The following is an 18,503-nucleotide window of genomic DNA, read 5'->3' on the forward strand; positions in this document are numbered from 1 at the left end:
ATCGTCAATAAATAAGGAGCATCAGACAGGATTCCTTACTATGGACATTATACTGTGAACGGCTATGGCAAGCCTCTCCTTAGATTTGGATGACTGTGATGGCTCCTCTGTATGAGTTTCAGGTAATGATAATGATTGCAAAGCCCTGCAACCAGCAGCTGTGGCTCCTTCAGCCACTGGCTGGTGACTGGTTGTAGACAGGCAAAAGCCTTGGAAGGAATTCTCCTGAGGGACCCTGTCCTGTCAAAAGACATGGAGGTGTAATGGGTGGGAGCAGTGTCACCAAAGGGGGTGACGTCATCATAGGTGTAGCATATGGCACTGTTACACATGCTGGGTGCAACTGCTCATATTTCTTCTTGGTCACTTGATAAGTTAGTTTGTCAAGAGTCTTATATTCCTTTATTTTCTTCTCTTTATGAAAAATGGTACAATCTGTGCTTTTCACATTTAACACAGATGGGGGGAGGGGCACAAGGAGTGTTTGCATGCAACTGTCATCCACAATATCTACAGATGGGGCTAGCATTGCAAAACCGAAGGCATGTGCCTAAATTTAAAATACATGAAGCACTGCATGGAAAAACAAACACACACACACACACACACACACACACACACACACTCACATCACATTGGTACACCATCACCTTGACCTTTTTAGCCAAAGAAACATCCTCAAAGGCCAAGATGAAGGCAATGTTAGCAACCCTATTGTCCTTTGGTTCCCTATGGACACAATGAACGAAGTTGCTCCAAGTGTTTGTAGCTCACTATCTGATTGCTAGAGCAGGTATTGGTGAAAAATGATGCCCTGAACCATAGTTAGACTGTTATGGGGAGCGACAGTCACTAGTAAGTCACCCACTTTGTTACAAGCGAGCAGTGCCCATGACTGTGCAGGGGATGCTGTTTTGATCACAACTCATCCACTTTTTATTTTGGAGATGGCTCCCACTTCCCCAAACTTGTCTTCTATGTTCTGCACAAAGAATGACTGCTTTGTGGCTAAGAAGGAATCCCCACAAGTCCTCATGCAAACCAAATATTGCAGAGTATTTCTCTGCTTGCCGCTTAGCCCTATGTTCCTCCCATGGCATAGCCAGGGAAGGGAACATTCTAGGATAATATCTTTCCACATTGTACAAGGACTTTCTTTCCATTGAGATTGCTGGAGCCCTATGGCCACCAGTAGGAGATAACTTCATCTGCTTCATTTGTGGCTCATCTGGCATGGTGCCACCCACTCTCAACATGGGCTCTCCCCATGGGCGCCAACCACTCTTAGCAATGGCTACCTGGCCAGCAATCCGTTACTCAGAATCCCCTTGCCCCAGTACAATGGGCACATACTCCTTGGCATACACGGTAAGTTTTCGGCTCAGGCATTAACAGTGCGATCCCTGCGTGGCCAGTGGGATATTACCATGCTAATGCTTGGTGACCCTCTTCAAAGAGCAGGCACTAAACGTAATTGCATACATGGAAGATCATCTGTAACCTATTAAAAAAAAATTATTAACAGATTTTGATTAAGTCCACAGCAATTTCACTGTTTAGTGCATAAGAAAAACTATGGATATTCAAGGGAGGACAAGACACACTTGTTAAAATAACTGTCATTTTTACGTTTCAAGAATGTTTGAAACAATTTACAGGATGTGCATGATACTGACCTAGTACATTATGCACATCAAATTGTGCGCGAAATAGGTCATAGTGATTTCAATGGAAGCAGTGGATCGTTGCATAACTTTAAATAGTGCTACAGAACTAGAAGATGTAATATAACAAAATTTCAAACTTTGTGTCAACCTGACAATGCTCAACAAACTGCAGAGTCAGCCAGAAAGTTTGTGGATCGGATAAACAAACTTATCCCAGCATTCAGAATGGAATTTGTTTTCAACTTCGATGATCAAGATTTGAAGAGGAAGTGCTTATGAATATGAAAGGAACCCTGGAAATTAAAGGGACCAAGAGTGTTTTATCAAGATCGAGCAACATCAATGTCATATACAATTATGTCGATTGTTAATCTGGATGGTAAATTGGCTGGAGAGTTATTTATTGTGCTGCAAGGAGTTGGAAATGATTTGCCCCCTATGATTCTTTATCATGTGTGTGATCTTGCAAGAGCAGTAGGGAATATTTACATCAGAGCAAGCTCGAGTGGGAAAATTAGCCCAAGAGAACTACAAATATGGCATGTGCACTGCTTTTGGCCAATAGCTGATCAAAATTACTTGTTTGCCTATTACTTGTCTGACAATTCCTTGTCTGCATATAAAAATCATACTCTTTTAGAGCAAACCATCCTTTCTGAAAAGTGTGTGGCACTGCAATTTATACCATCTGGAACCATTGGACAAATTTGGCCCCTCTGGATGTTTGTATTTTCCATGTCTACAAAACATAGTATCGCACTATCTGCAACTATGCCTTAAAGGACAGCCAGTTTCACAATAAGCTCCATGACAGATTGCTCTGCATTCGGTTGTGGTGACATCACATTCCTTCAGTTCTCATTACCCCTTTACATCAATATGATTCTATAGGCATTCTTTAAAAGTGGATACCTAACTAGCAGAACGTCTTTCATGGTTTGTAATTGCCAAGGAGTTCCCCTTCAATCTTGATGGTACGAACCTTTGTGATCACTGTGGCATGCCCTTTTTTATTTGTTGTTCATGGTGCAAGTTACTGGTTTTTTATGTACATTTCTTGAATGTTGATGATCATTTTTTGTGAACTGTAATACATAGATCCCATAGGAATGAAGCATTACATGGGCAGACCCATGCCAATTAATTTTGTGAAATGTAATTATTATTTCATAAATAATGTTTCAAAGATATAGCGGCAGTCAGCCTGTGACTGATTGCGATCGACTGGATGAAGAGTGTTCCTGCTCAGATATCTCTCTCTCTCTCTCTCTCTCTCTCTCTCTCTCTCTCTCTCACACACACACACACACACACACACACACACACACACATACACAGTTTCTTGTCTGTTATCCTTTGTACTGATAGGATGCACAATAGCTGTATTCCTTGCATATCAGTACATAATCTTTCTTTTGTGAAGACAAATCTGATGTAAGTTTCATGTATTAGCTTTAAAACCATTTGCAATTATATTAATGTAAACTAATTCAGTCTCATTAGTTCTCATTTTAACAGTTCTCCTAGATACATGAAATGTTTTAATGTTTTACTGTTACAGCCAACAACCAATATGAGCTTAGCAGATTGTGGTGTGGAGATGCAAAAGCCAAATACAATTAGTATTCTGCTATTTCTTCATTTGCAACTGGCTGCAGTGTCCCTGAAATTAACTGCTGATAATCATGAAGCATTTTGCAAACTTGAATGCAGAACCTTAAATGAGTTGGCCAAAGTCTCCAAGTTATGATTCCATTTCGCCCATAAATAACAGATTCCAGCCCCGCAAAATTAATGGTGGTATTAAAAGACGTAATCTTCTCTAAATTTTACAGCATTTTCTAGAAGTCAATTTGGTCACCAACAGAAAAGTATCCATCATCAACAATTTCTGTCTGTTTCAGTTAGTTTTGACATTTTTTCTTTCAGTCATTAATTTCAATTTCTACTTAAAACCAAATTTTAGTAATCTTGCATCAGAGGTTGATCACTGCATCTCCCAGACACTCATTTTCTGTCACCCTCCTGATGTACATAGTGAATCATTAATAGCTAATATTTTTCCTGTCATAATTGTTACCACAACACTTTGAAATGAGCTTTACTAAAGATTGAACTTGTGACTTTGCGCTGAAGTGGTTCCTTGTCAGTCTTGTGGCGAGACGAATGGCCCATATGACATCAAGGTACATCGGCTCTGAAGATGAATCATGAGAGACACCAAAGAGTGTCATGTTGACACTGCTGGACAACTTACTTCCTATCTCTGTCCGCAGTTGACGCTTGGCTTTTGATTTTTTGGCCTGGGGAGGCTTCAGACCCACAGCCATCGAAGTGGTAATGGCAGTGCTGGGTGGAGGACTAGGCAAGCCACTGGAGGGACAGGGACCTCTGCATCGTCGGCAAACACAGACTTTTCTGATTTTCTGGGGGAAGGTACAGGCTTCAAAATAACTGCAGTAATGCAAGTGCATTGGCAAACACAAGTACTAGTGCTGACACTAGCGACTCCCATCTGTATACCAACATCAGCTTTCTGAACAGGCTTTTTAAGAGCTGCCGCAAAGGAGGTAGCAAATGGAGGTGGCTGCATGGGCTTATACATATTTTTGGCCTCATCATATAGGATGTGCTTCATAGTTTTAATCTCTTGTAGCTTCTGTTCTTCAAGATAAAAACTGCAGTCCCTACTCCAGACAGGATGATTCCCAGAGCACTTCACACACTTCAAAGGAGATGAACAAATGACTCCGTTGTGGGCAGTCTTACCACATTTGCCACAAGTGGCTTCTCTCTTTTATCCTAAAGCAGTGTGCCCAAAGGGCTGGCATTTAAAAAAGCACAGTGTGTTTGGGACATAAGGCCGCACCCTTAAATGAAGTAAATCTGCCCTGACATGCCCTGGGAGATTTTACCAGATTTTAATCCACCCTCTTCACGATATTTTGCATATTGACCATACCTTCTTGAGCCCACTCATCTCTCAGTCTTTCTTTGGGAATGTCCACCAGATCCCTGCATGGCACAACACCTTGGCTGTAGTTCAAGGCAGTATGAAGCCGTTTCAATGGAATATTCCCCCAGGCTTTTCAGTTTCTACAGGTTTGTCACTTGTTGAGAACTAGAGTTTTAAACCAACAGTGTTCCATTGCACAACCGCTTTACAGATTTTAATGTACCAGCGATGCCCTGTAAATCCTTCTGAATGAGCAAAGGGGGAAACATTTTCAGACCCACCCTCTCTTCTCTTAACTATCAAAAACACATTCTGAGCTGCAGCGTGTGTTCTGTTACTAAATACTGAACTATTCTGATAAAATACAGTATCTGGAGGACGTGTCACATGGGGCCCTTTGAGTAACTGGGAGTTGTTACTTACTGGCAGCCCACCCATTCTGCTACAAGGAGAAAATTTCGATGGTTTCCTCTTGGTTTCATGAGCAGCTGGGGAAATAAGGAGTCCACTCACACAGAGCCCCACTTGGTTAGGTAAGCCTCATACAACTGAGGTGAGATGTGACAGATTCCCCATAGATTGCCTGCTAACAACTGTTCCACCTCAACGGCCATGCACCTCACTGGAATGCAGTACATCTTGGGATTAAGGGCTTTCTTTTATAGAGGTTTTTATCATCTACCCTGTCAGGCCGAGATCTCCTTTCCCTGTGACATGTAAGTTCCATCGCTGAGCTGTACAGTGGTTGCTGAAGCATGCCCAGAGCTTATAGTGACAGATTACTGGCAGTGCTTACCAGTCCCCATCTCGGGAACCCAGGGCCACCTAGCCCGTACCCAGCAAATGAATACTGGGCTCCGGAAAGCATTCATCATTCTAATGCACATTGTTTTGCTGTTGCACTGAAGCATACACAAAGTTTACAATACTATGAGGCCGAGTATGAGCAGCTGCCTATTTGGAGTGCCCGGTATTCTAAATCATGATTATACATGACTACAGCATCTCCACACTGTTTGCACAATTTGACTCCTCCTGGAGATTATCTGTGGCTATACATTGATTAAAATACTGTTGGGACTGACATTTTAGTAAGCTCAGTGGTAGGAGCCAACCATGTCTTTTTCTCAGCTTCCATATGATCACAGTGTTGCCTGTTTTGCAGGCAAAGCTTTGTCAGGCAATTCAGATGACATAGGGTGAAGGGGGAAGAGCTAAATATTAAGTGATTTACATTGGTCACATGAGTACATGGTAAGCTGTGTTCTATCCAGCAACAATGTCCTCTCCCCCACCAACATCTGCCAACCACAAAGTTACTTTATGTGAACTATGCTGATGTGCGAGCATTACACTTCCACAACAACATCAGCTTCCTCAAGTCAATCATGCCTTTCCAAAATAGGCAAAGCACTGTTTATTAGCTAAATACAGCTTTTGCACTAGATTTCACTATTCAGCATTTAGAAACAAGTGATGGTGTTTATGATGTTACGTTATACTGTATTGTTCCTATCAAAACGTTCATTACGTAAGTAGCATGAAGCAATAAATCACATATTGAGGCACAGCTGTAATGAACTTGCACCGTATATGGGACGTGATACTTCTCACTTCCTACAAAACTCAGTTTGTAGCAGTGGACCACCTATTAGCAGTTGCATTGGCAGGTGCATTCCCGCCTCTGAATAGTTTATTCACATTATTCATTCCTTTGAATTGTGCTATGGTCTGTGGTATTCAGATCAATCAATCACGATTTTTTTTCTCATCTAAAACAACCAATTTCTTTTCCAGATTGATTAAATTATCGCTTATCTGAAAATGTCCTTAATTTGTTAGGAAAAAAAAAAAAAAAGAAGAAGGCAAAATATGAGAATCAAAAAGCAAAGCAACAATACACAACCTAAAACTTACCACATGCTCTGCTACATCAAGACGCCTGCGTTCCAGTTCGAGGGCAGTAAGTGCACTTAGCTGGGAGCTTACAATAGCTACTTGCTGCACAAGCCCCCATGAGCGTGCATCACCTCGCTCCAACAGGGCCCCAACAGCTGCACGTTGCAACTCCTCATCTTTGTGCAATCTTCTCAAGAGCTCATTCTTGTTCTGATCCTGGTTTGACAATAAGCTCAGCAGCTGCTCGTTATTTTCCAGTTCCCTGAATTGAAAGTAGTATGTCACTGTTCATAGTGCCCAAAATTCTCAAAAAATACATAATCTATGCTCACAGAAAATTATACTGCAAGGCAGACACACAATATTGTCATCAAAATTATTTTTCCTGTTATTAACTAAATCCATAAAGTTGTCACAAGTGTATAATGAAAACTAATGTAACAAGACTTTTATATGCAATGCAATATCATACATTCAATCACACTCGAATTGAGGATGGATGGGTGGGTAGGTGGGGGTGTTGGTGGGGAGGAGGGAGGGGAGGGGAGGGGAGGGGGGAAGGGAAGGAGGCAATAAATATGCAACAAAACTGTAAATATTCAGTTTCACTTTATACATAACTTCCTCTGACATTACTGTCCTTTACAAAAGTGACGATATGAAAGTAACAATTACAATCATCAAGATTTGTTCAACAGTTTTCGTCAAAGTAGCCTGCTATAGAATATGGAATCAGTTTTCTGACAATTGTTCAGCAAGCTTTCAGTCTAATTACAGCAACGGCTTCTATGCAAAGACAGTCACATTTCATCAAACAAAGTTCTAACAGAAATATAATGAAAATGATAGAATCTTAGCATATAGAGAAGACACTGAGTCACACACAGACACAATGAAAAGACTGCTATATATTCTAGCTTTTAGCCATGAGGCCTTCTTCTAAAGTAGAAAACAGACACAAGCACAACACTCACACACAACTATTGTCTCTAGCCACTGTGCCCAGACTGACGTTTTAAAGAACTACTGTTGTGATGGCATTGTGGGCACACAATGAAGGCATATAGATTGGTAATTTGTGGATCTGGGTTCGATTCCTGGTGGTACCAACATTCTTTTTTCCATTTTACTTTCTTCCTCACAACGTTGAACTATCCACTATAAAATTTAAAAATAACACTTCAATTTATACATACACAATTAATATACTCCTTATAGTTATGATTGCTATCCCTGTATGTCAAAAGGCTACATGCTAAATAGTGGTAAAACAAGTGAGTATATGAAGCAGTATGAAAGTGTTTTCTGTAGATGATCTGCTAAAGAGGCACTTTTCTAGTAGACGTCTGGAGGAAAAAGTGACATTTACAGAGTTAAGTTGATGTACCTCAAATGTAAATCTAACAACAGAGGTACATGGGATAGGCTTACTGATTTGGCATACGTAACATAGGAAGTTTCGAAACACTTGCAAAATATTATGATCAGCTTCTTAATTGCTCAATCAATAAGCTCCAATATTCACTCACGCTTGAAAATTTAGAAGGTTTATCCCATTATCAAAGAAACTGAATTTGTTAAAACCTTACAAAGCTAGTTGGGAAGACTCTATTATAGCGGAACATTTTTAGGTCTCTATCAAAAATAAAAAAAAGCTAAAATTAATTATTGAAAAAATCTGGAAGACAGAAAAACTCCCAGGAGAGTGGAAGGCATGATACATCCACTACACAAGAAAGGCAATAAACAAGATGTTCACAACTTTCTTTGCAGCAAGCTGCATGTAACATATTTTCCAAGACTGCAGTAAGCAGAGTGGAAACAACACTGGAGTGTAATTTAAGTGAACATGAAGTTGGTTTTAGGATGGGCAGATATGTTCTGAACAAGTATTTAATATGGAGTCAATCATTTGACACAGATTGCCGAATTCAAAAAGTCAGCAGTTTTCTTTGAACATGCATATTGTGCAAACACAAAGTATGAGGGATTTTTAGAGTGCCATTTTCAAGACTCCATGGTGGGTGAGTGGTCTCGAGCATAGGATGATAATTTGCAGATCCTGGTTCGGTTTCCCCAGATACTGATACTTTTTTCATTTTATTTTATTCCTTGCAATGTTAAACTATTAATTATAAAATTTAAATATAATATTTAGACAGTTCAATTTATAAACATAAATTAATATACTGAATTTAATTATGATTACTAACATTGTAAGTCAAAAGCCTATAGGCCATCACATTGTAACTTAAGTTTAATTGGGTATAATTTCCTTATTTGTATGTTTTTGGTACTATATAGAATGACAGACAGATATATTATTTCAAATGAATAAATGGCAAGCACACAACTGAAATTAAGCTATGAGGAACATTAAAATTAAAGAACTTTAAACAAAATAAGTCCTACACGACTGCCAGTAACGTTTATACGTTTAGATAAATCCAGTCTAATTATTAGTTCAATTAATATAATACAATTTTTATTTAGTTGTATCTGTATGCCACTGACTCTAGGTCATACAATCTGTCATAAGATTAGTAGAATTTTTTAAAAGGAAAAGGTCACAATATGAAATTCCACATTGAAATAACAACAACATATAGAACACAAATTTATTTCAATTACATCCTAACAATGGGCAGAGTTACAGTCAACATGAGGAAGAATTTTCTGAAGGAAAAAGAAGGAAGGATGCAACTTTACTCACTGGCTCAACAATGTGCGAGTTGTCTCAGCTCTGTCTTGCTCATACTCCCTCAACTTCTGTTCATGTTTCCCTTCTTCTTCTAGCAGTGCCTCCATTGCATCTGAAAATTATTTTTGACAAATGCAACATAACTATCTACAACAAAGAAGGAATTTTCACTTACTTGCTAGCATTGTAGCAAAGCCCTGTTTTTTACTTTTTCACATACTCTTCAAAAACTTAATCATAGGGGTTGGTTCCTATATCCAACCTATAGTTCAACCTATTACTTGCAGCCTACAGTGCTGTATCAAAGACAGTAACCATAGAACTTTCAGACACTACTGTAGGCAGCCACCAAGTTCTCACACCTGTCTGCATTAGCATGTTTCAAATATGGGCCACTTTTTGCTAATATCTTGTTAAACACCTATTATATCACTATCAGTCAACTTCATTCTTTACAGATCCACTAATGGATCTCAAATGTGGATGATATATCTGTGTTTCTATAAAAAGTGTGCAGCATGATATTTGTTCGATTTCTCACAGATGATATTGACGAAAAAATTGTTCAAAACGAAACCAGGTATAAAAATATTTTTGGATGTAGTTGCTATTTCTGGCATGGCAGAAAGTGAAGTAAATTATGATTGCTTCTTAAATACAGTTAGTTTCAACAGATAGAACCAAGTATTAAAAAAATGTGGCCTCAAAAAATTAATGTATGTATTGGATGTCTCTTACCATTAACCACTACATAACTTGCAGATGCAGCATACGGACTGCTCATTTGATATAAAACTTCCTCTTCTGATTTCTGCAGTATATAGTGTTGGAAACTTGTGCAGACTGTTGGACACACAATAATAACAGCAGACATGTACATTTTCACATAAGTGAACAGATCACATTTGTGGCTCTAAGTTTTTTGTTAGAAACTGTACAGTTAATTTCCCAGAATACATCTGATTGTCAGCTGGGCAGAAACGGGTCATGAAATTCAATTGCAGACTTTTTTGCTTCTTCTGCTGAGAAAGTAATGAGGACAGTCTTTTGGGAAAGTGAGGGAGCCATTCTCGTGAATGTCTTGCTAGAAGGGTTAGTCATTAATTCAGATGCATATGTGCAGACAGTAGGCAAACTCAAGCACCATCTGACATGTTTAGTTTGATAAGAATCCAAAAGAAGTCTTGCTCCAACATGACAAAAGCATGTCGACACACAAGTCTCAGAACCCAGGAACACATCACTAAATAGGGTTGGACATCATTGTCTCATACATGGCATTGTGTGGTTTCCACCTGTTTGCATCAATTACGGATTCTCTACTTAGGACATACTTTGAAGATAATGAGAACACAATTAAGGTAGTGACAATATGGCTATTAGCACAGCACAAGATTTTTTTTACCACCAGAAAATATATGCTCTTCCACAATGCTGGCATAAGGCCGTAAAATATGATGGGGCACTGTAGAAAAATAGTACCTGCAAAAGAAATGTTGAATTGATATTGTCACCAAATTCTAACTCTAAAGAATAAATATTTTCTGCAAAAAAAACTGGGGAGTTATTTATTGAATAATCCTGATATTACTGCAATGCCAGGAATTTACTGACAACTATGGAAGTCTGGATTACATAGCAGCGGTGCAGCTATCAAGGAGACGCTCCATAATGAACACTGATTCAGTGATTACCATTTGCTGAAAACATTATCAATTATGACTGGCAGACAATAATTTTTTTTTTTGATAATCAGTATTTTTGTCAGTAAATTACAGTCTAGTATACTCTGATTAAAATTATTTTGTGAATGACAGATTGCAGTGGCAGGAGTCAGTTTCCAATTCAAATGTCTGCGATGGTGCAGTAGCAGTTTCCAGAACAAAATTAAATATCAGTTCGTATATGGTCTCCTCCTCCACTAGACCTCAGCTCCACTGAAAATATACAGGCAGAGACAAAACAGACCATATGAGAAAACTGACCAGAACACCTGCCAAAACCTATAACGATCTTCGGAGCACTTGGGAGGGGAATGGCAGAAAGTTAGAGATTTAATAACCACCACATCCACACACCATTTAGTAGAACACATGTGGTTGTTGAAGTTGGAAGCTCCTGGTTGAGATATCAAAGAAACAACATTCTGTACCTATTGGAGGGCAGAAAGTATCCTATTAACAACTGAACTGTTTGTTGTGTTGATTTTGTGTTTTCAATATATTAAAACAACAATATACAAAAAAAAATTAATGGCTGCACTTCACAGCCACAGAGCTATGCAGACATTATACTAACTACTGTAACATCAAAGTATTTCTTACCACTGTCTTGCCCTTGATTCTACCTCGCATCACCAACTGAATCTACTGGGTCTGTAGTCTTATTTATGACATGACTCAATTTTCTTGTGTGATTTCGGAGATTGGATCCTTATTCTGGATGTCAAAAATGTGTTAAAAATTCAATTATACTGATAATCAAAAGTGTTCTTTACTTTTTGAGCAATATTGTACACCCTCCAATGTGACTGGTTATTGTGTGACTAATATTTAAATTCAAAATAAAACATAATTCACAAACCATGCAAAATGTGGTAACCAAAGAAATAGGAGAATAGTAACAGTAATAGTAAAGAAATAAGTAGACATGAAGCAAACTGAACAGCAAGAAAGATGGTGATGGGAGGAAAGAGACTTATTTGTTTGTGTTTGGTAGGTACTTACAGAGGAGAACCATCACAGATGTGGGATGTGCCAAGCTATATTTCAGCAAAGAGAAATAGCTGTCAGAAATTAATCCTGCAAGTTGTATTAAGAATTATTTATCATGAACTACTAAATTCTCTTTGTCCTCACTCAGCAGCAATTAAGAATAATAAAATTATCGGAAATTTTCTAAATTGAAAGAAAGCTTGCATGTCCTCATTTCGGCTAAGTAGCTGCTGATTCTTTGCTACAGCTTACTTACTATTTCCATCACTGCAACTAATAATTTCCAAAGAATTAGCTAAATGATGCAAGAATAGATATCTCTTTATGGTCAACACATTTTCCAATCATGCAGCTAGCAAGTCTTCAATTCTTGGAGTAAATGATCATATAATTTGTAGAATGGGAGTGTCTAGCAAGATGTGTTTTGTTGCGAGAGGCTAATAATACATATTTTAATTTAATGTTTAATTTCCACAGTCCAAATTTCTCACTATATATCAGCCTGTCATGTGTTAAAAATGTTTACACAGAAATAAAGATCCTGCAATGAATCCTAGACAATGAGAAAACTCTTCACAGAAATTATTTTTGTATGGTGTAATGTGGTTTCACAAATCACATTTCATTCATAATCAATTTTCATTATTATTATTATGTATTGAGTATTGGAAAATGAGTACTATAATTCCACAACTTTTGAAGCAAGTTCTGCATTGTGTATAGTCACATATTGTGCACAGTATTTGTACTGCTGCATTACATATTGTCTTTCGATTGGCTGAATTACTCCTGCAGATAATCCTATATGACAATAGGAAATGAAAGTATGTAAAATGTATAAATAAGTATACTTCAGTCACATTATTGAAGGTGCACTAGATAATATCTGTGAAGAACAAGGTATACAACGGTGAGAACCAATGCCACAGACTACACACTTCTTGGGAGTCAATACCTTTTATTATTATCTGAGAGATCATCTCACTTAACTTGTATGTGCAGTGGACTTTCCTAATGCAGGGACACTTCATCAAACTGTTATGGATATAAGTAAAACTATTTTATGCAGTCTTTTGGGGTTCCAAAGTTTGCAACAGTCCATGGTGTGTGCATGCATTGAGGACATTTTGGACATTCACGATTGGTTTCTGATGTCATGGTTTTGAAGAATGTTCTTTCATTAATGAAAGATTTGTGTGTATCTGTCATTATAGCCTGTTTCTTCTGTTGGAGTGAGAAACTCACTCACAGAAGTTTGTAAAATCATTTTGGACATAAACTGTACATCACATTATTGCTTCCTGGTGGATTAAAATTGTGTAATGAACCACGATTTGAACACAGAACATATGCCTTTTGTAGGAAAATGCTCCACTGATTAAGCTATCAATGTACAGCTCATGAAGCACCCTCACAGCAGTACTTCCACCAGTACCTCTGTCCTACTTTCCAGACTTCTAGGCAAAAGTTTCAAGTTCAAGTCATGGTCTGCCACACAGTTTTAATTTCCACGAAGTTTCAAATCAGCACACACTCAATTGCAAAGTGAAATTTAATTCTGGAAACCGTTCTTCAGGCTATGGCTAAGCTGTTTCTCCATGATATTTTTTCCAGGAGTGCTAGTCCAACTAGGTAAGCAGGGAAACTTCTGTGATGTTTGAAAGGTAGAAGAGAGTTCCCGCCAGAAGTAAACCTGTGAAGGCAAGCTGAATGTCACACTTGGTCAGTTTAGTTGGTAGAACATTTGCCCATGAATAGCAAAAGTTATGGGTTTCATTCTCAATTCAGCATGCATTTCTAATCTAACAGGATTTTTTTAGTGTAAATCTCCTAACAAAAAATCACATCCAGCAATATTATTTCTTAAATTTGAACAGCAAGTTGAAGAAATATTTACATTGAAAGCTGCATGTTCTGCATCACTGTTGTAAAGATTGACCCAGACCCAGCATTCATTTAGATGCCTGTGATAATCCTCCTAAACAGAAAAGAAATTGAACAGTGGAAACACTTTTAATACATAGGACTGAACCAAGAAAGTCCTCCTTCAGACTCCTGGTTTGACATATTGTTGAACAGTCCTACCAGTTTTCAGAATTTTGAGCTGTTGATGAAAATTTCATGTTTCCCAACTGACACATTTGCAGCCACACATGAAGCACTGAAGAACAGACTTACTATAAGAAATGACAGTATCTTTTAGCATCTACTACAACTGATTTGCTCTTTAAAATTCAATCTAGTCTCAACAAGCTGGCTACAATCTAAGCTGTCCATGGGCAAAATATGTAATGTTGTGATTATTAACTAGTGCTGGGAGGGAGCATAGACTAAATCTGAGGTTTAACAGAATCAGAGACAATCATTTCTAGAAATTAATGAAAATTCTGCTTTTGAAAGAAATATAAAGTGTGTGTTCCACATTCCAGGAGAGGACCACTGCCATCCCCTCTCCGTTTACAAACGTTAATGTGTACAAATGCCATTGGTTAGGGTTTGCAAAGACAAACAAAGGTAAGTGATGTGGTGTCGTAAAGTGCAAAACACACACACACACACACACACACACACACACACACGGAGAGAGAGAGAGAGAGGGGGGGGGGGGGATTGGACCACAAAGAATAGGAGCTGTAAAGATGAGCAGAAAGTAGCCAATACACACCTATGAGGCTCTTACCACAAGATAGCATATAAGTTATGACACAATGTGTGTGTGAACAAGGAAACAGTACGTACAGGAAATTATGTATAAGTGTATAATTTGTTACATCCAATATGGTAGCAGTATGAAAATATTGCTCATATGAAATGAGCAAAATTCATGACTGCTTCTCTTGGGATTTAGACACTCCTGCAGTTCTAAAAAGCTAGTAAAACTTTTTTAAAAACTTCTAGCAATATGTATTTCTTACTGTGAATAAGCAGCAGATGGGTTTTGCTATTTGGGCACCAAAATAGCTGATGACGGCTGAAGTAGAGAGGATATAAAATGCAAACAGTCTGTAACACAAGAAGTATAAAAAGAGGAATTTGTCAACACAAATACAAATTTCAACATTACGAAGTCTTTTTTGAAAGTATTTTTCTAGAGTATGCCCTGGTACAGAAGTGAAAAAATAGAAGATAAGCAATTCAGACAAGAAGAGAACAGTAGCTTTTGAAATGTGGTGCAACAAAAGAATGCTGAAGATTAGATGATAAATGGAGTAACTAATGAGGAGGTACTGAATCAGATTGGGAAAAAAAGAAATTTATTGCACATCTTAACCAAAAGAAGTGATTGACTGATATTACACAGCCTATGGGGTGAAAGAATTATCAATTTCATAATGGTGGTCAAAACTGTGTGTGTGTGTGGGGGGGGGGGGGGGGGACCAATGCTGTAAGCCGGTAAGCCGGTTCAAATGGATGTGGATGCAACAGTCACACAGAGGCTTGCACAGGATATAACAGCATGGAGAGTTGAATCAAAGCAATCTTTCGACTGAAGACCAGAACAATAACAAAAATGTGGAATTAACTGCTAATATTTTATTTCTGCTATTTTGATGAAAACACATTTTGAGACTGTGATTATATACAAAATAACAAAACACAGGCTGATTCTTGTAGAGAAGATGACAGCAACCAGTCAATTTTTATAATGCTGTTTACTCATATAAGTAGTAGCATTACTGGTTTCCAACTGACAGTTTTGTCATCAGACAGCTTGTTCACATTGGGATACATTTCTGTAATAGTTTACATTACTTTCACTTTTTATTCCCCCATACGGTGAAAATGCCTTGGGCTGGTGGTGCCCTACAACCAAAAAACAATGTGTGAAACTGTCTATTTAATGGTAACTGTGCCTTATAATGATTTCAAACCACAAATGATGTAAACAAATTAACATTAATAATTTCAAAAAGCACAAAAAACTAATGTAAAATACAACAAAAATGTATCTTAAAGTGAACAAGACACCTGATGACAAACCAGTCGGTTCGGAATCAGTAATGGCGCTATTTATTTGAGTAAATAGCATTATAAAAAGAGGCTGTTTGCTATTATCTCCTCTGCAAGAATCAACCTGTATTTTGTTTCTGGGATACTTTACTTTCTGTGGTATCCTACAAGTGTGTTACAGTATTACACAAGCAGCATGACCAATTTTATCTTCCTCATCATACTCACTAAGTATTTCCTGCTGATGCAGGTGCTGATACTCCTCTTGTCGTAAATTGAAAAGCTGCTCTTCTTGCTGTCGTTCTTTCTCTAAGAGAAGCTGCAAATGCTCCACATTAGCTTCGCTTGCACTTAATGACAGCAGTTGAGAAATCATATGGTCTGTTGTTTGCTCAACTGAAACACAAATGAAAGTAAATTATGCACAACACAAAATTGTCCTTTGCAAAAGGATACTTGGTAAAATTGCCAGAAAGCATCACAAGTGATCAAGAAATTACACTGGTGCTCAACTACCTGATGCATAATAAGGAAAAATTTGCAACTTTCTACAATGAGGAGTTTGAGATTCTGAGATGTTAACAAAAAAGAGATTTTTTAGGGTCCAATTACAATTTCAGTTGTCATACCTGTTTGCAAATGTTCAATTAAACGTCGTCTTTCTGATTCACGCTCTCGGTGAGCACGCTGTATCTCATCTTCTAGTCTGATCTGTTGTTCCAGTAAATCTCCCAGCAACTGAAAATGAAACAGTAATACTATAATTATTACAAGAATCATGCAACATTAGATTTATAAAATAAAAATAATCTTGAAATGGCAAAGAATTGCTAAATGATTAACTGAAGGTTATTTTTCCAGATAATAATCGTGTAAAGTGGAAGATGACACTGAAGGCACTACTGAGGATGTGAGGCCAGTGAGCAACAAGCTAAATCACAGGAAAAGGCATAATATCTGTGGAGGTGCTAGGGAAAGCAGGGTAAAGGCTCCAGACAAAAATTTACAATCTTGCCAGTCAATAAGAGAGTCCATGGACACTCTGAAGAAACTGAAATCCGTTGTAGTCTCCCACTGCATCAGCACAGTAACAAAAGAGATTGAAACTAATATGGAAGTATATCCACTAAGAATAGCGTACAAAGTTACATCCCCAGTAAGTTTAGAAAAATTAAAAGCAATTAATCATGAAAGAAATTTTAGAGTAGCCAGGAGGGTTTCAGGTAGAAAGATCATTATGGAACGGGCACACTCGATGAGGCTGAGCTGGAAAAAGATTGGAGCTTTCTGCAGATGCACTTTTGTCAGGCTCTTCAAAACTTGCAATGGGGTACCTAGGCTATGTCTTTTCAGCAGCCTAAGTGAATATGAGAGGAAATAGAACTCCATTGGGTTGATCAAGGCATACATGGCAGAGATGGATTTGAATGGGATGTGCACAGGTGTGATGCATGGTGGTACCAACTCAACAGTATATATCATCGCAATTTAGTGTCTGATCTGAGGGGGGAGGGGAAGAGGTTGGGGGAAGAGGAGTATATACTGAGGCAAGGATGTATATATGCACATTTTAGTATTCACAGATTTCACTTCAGCACTGACAGATTATGAAGTTGATACAGTGAAAGATCAAAATTTATGTGTATAAGTATTGATATAATTATAGCGCAAGGACTGACAAATAGCATGAAATTTTAAGACAATTTTCTGAGTAAGACTAATAAGCTGTTGGAAGCAAAGAAAGATGAAAAACTGATTGAAGATTACAGTTTAATGTCCCACCAATAACAAGATAATTAGAAACAAGCTTGGATTGGACAAGATGGAGAAAATAATTCACATATGATCTTATCAAAAGTAACATTCTGCACTCATTTCATATAATTGAGAGAAACCACAAATAACCTAAACCAGATTAGTTGGCTGGGGATTTCAACCACACTCCTCTCAAATACGAGACCAGTTGTGACATTTTGCTTTTTAGCCTTTGGGAACATAATTTCTTTATTAAACAATGGAAAATCCAGGATGGAATGTAACAATATTGTGGAAAGGAAAGTTGCTACTCACCACATAGCAGAGATGCTGAGTTGCAGATGGGCACAACAAAAGGACTGTCACAAATAATAGCTTTCGGCCAGTAAGACCTTCATCAGAATTAGATGGCAAACACACACACACACACACACACACACACACACACACACACACGACTGCAGTCTCGGGCAACTGAAGCCACAGTTACCTGAGACTGCAGTACAGAGTGTGTGTGTGTGTGTGTGTGTGTGTGTGTGTTTGCCGTCTACTTCTGATGAAGGCCTTACTGGAAGAAAGCTATTATTTGTGACAGTCTTTTTGTTGTGCCCATCTGCAACTCAGCATCTCTGATATGTGGTGAGTAGCAACTTCCCTTTTCACGATATTGTTACTTTCTCTATTGGTTTCCTATAAAAGTGGGATGTATTTTAATTCGCAGTAAGTTTAAACAAATATGATGTGAGATGAGAGACCACCACAGCAGATATATAATGCAATGAAATTGTAAGAATTTTGCTAACTGTGGCAGGTCACAGCAGACGTTTCAGGCCGTGTCCAGTGTAAGTATCTCTACTAGT

The 18,503-nt window shown here is 38.1% G+C and overlaps 1 protein-coding gene across 1 annotated transcript in view; it reads right to left on the minus strand.

Annotated features, from left to right (window-relative positions):
- LOC124796392 (E3 ubiquitin-protein ligase LRSAM1-like) overlaps positions 1-18,503 on the minus strand; it is a 178,339-nt gene that overhangs the window by 40,263 nt on the left and 119,573 nt on the right. Inside the window, exons 8-11 of the mRNA XM_047260561.1 lie at positions 16,518-16,626; positions 16,117-16,284; positions 9,236-9,335; positions 6,541-6,784 (exon numbers count right to left, since the gene is read on the minus strand). Of these exons, the coding sequence (XP_047116517.1) occupies positions 6,541-6,784; positions 9,236-9,335; positions 16,117-16,284; positions 16,518-16,626 (621 nt within the window). The remainder of the gene's footprint in view (positions 1-6,540; positions 6,785-9,235; positions 9,336-16,116; positions 16,285-16,517; positions 16,627-18,503) is intronic.

This window comes from Schistocerca piceifrons, chromosome 4 (assembly GCF_021461385.2).
Source record: "Schistocerca piceifrons isolate TAMUIC-IGC-003096 chromosome 4, iqSchPice1.1, whole genome shotgun sequence".
Lineage (NCBI taxonomy): Eukaryota > Metazoa > Arthropoda > Insecta > Orthoptera > Acrididae > Schistocerca > Schistocerca piceifrons.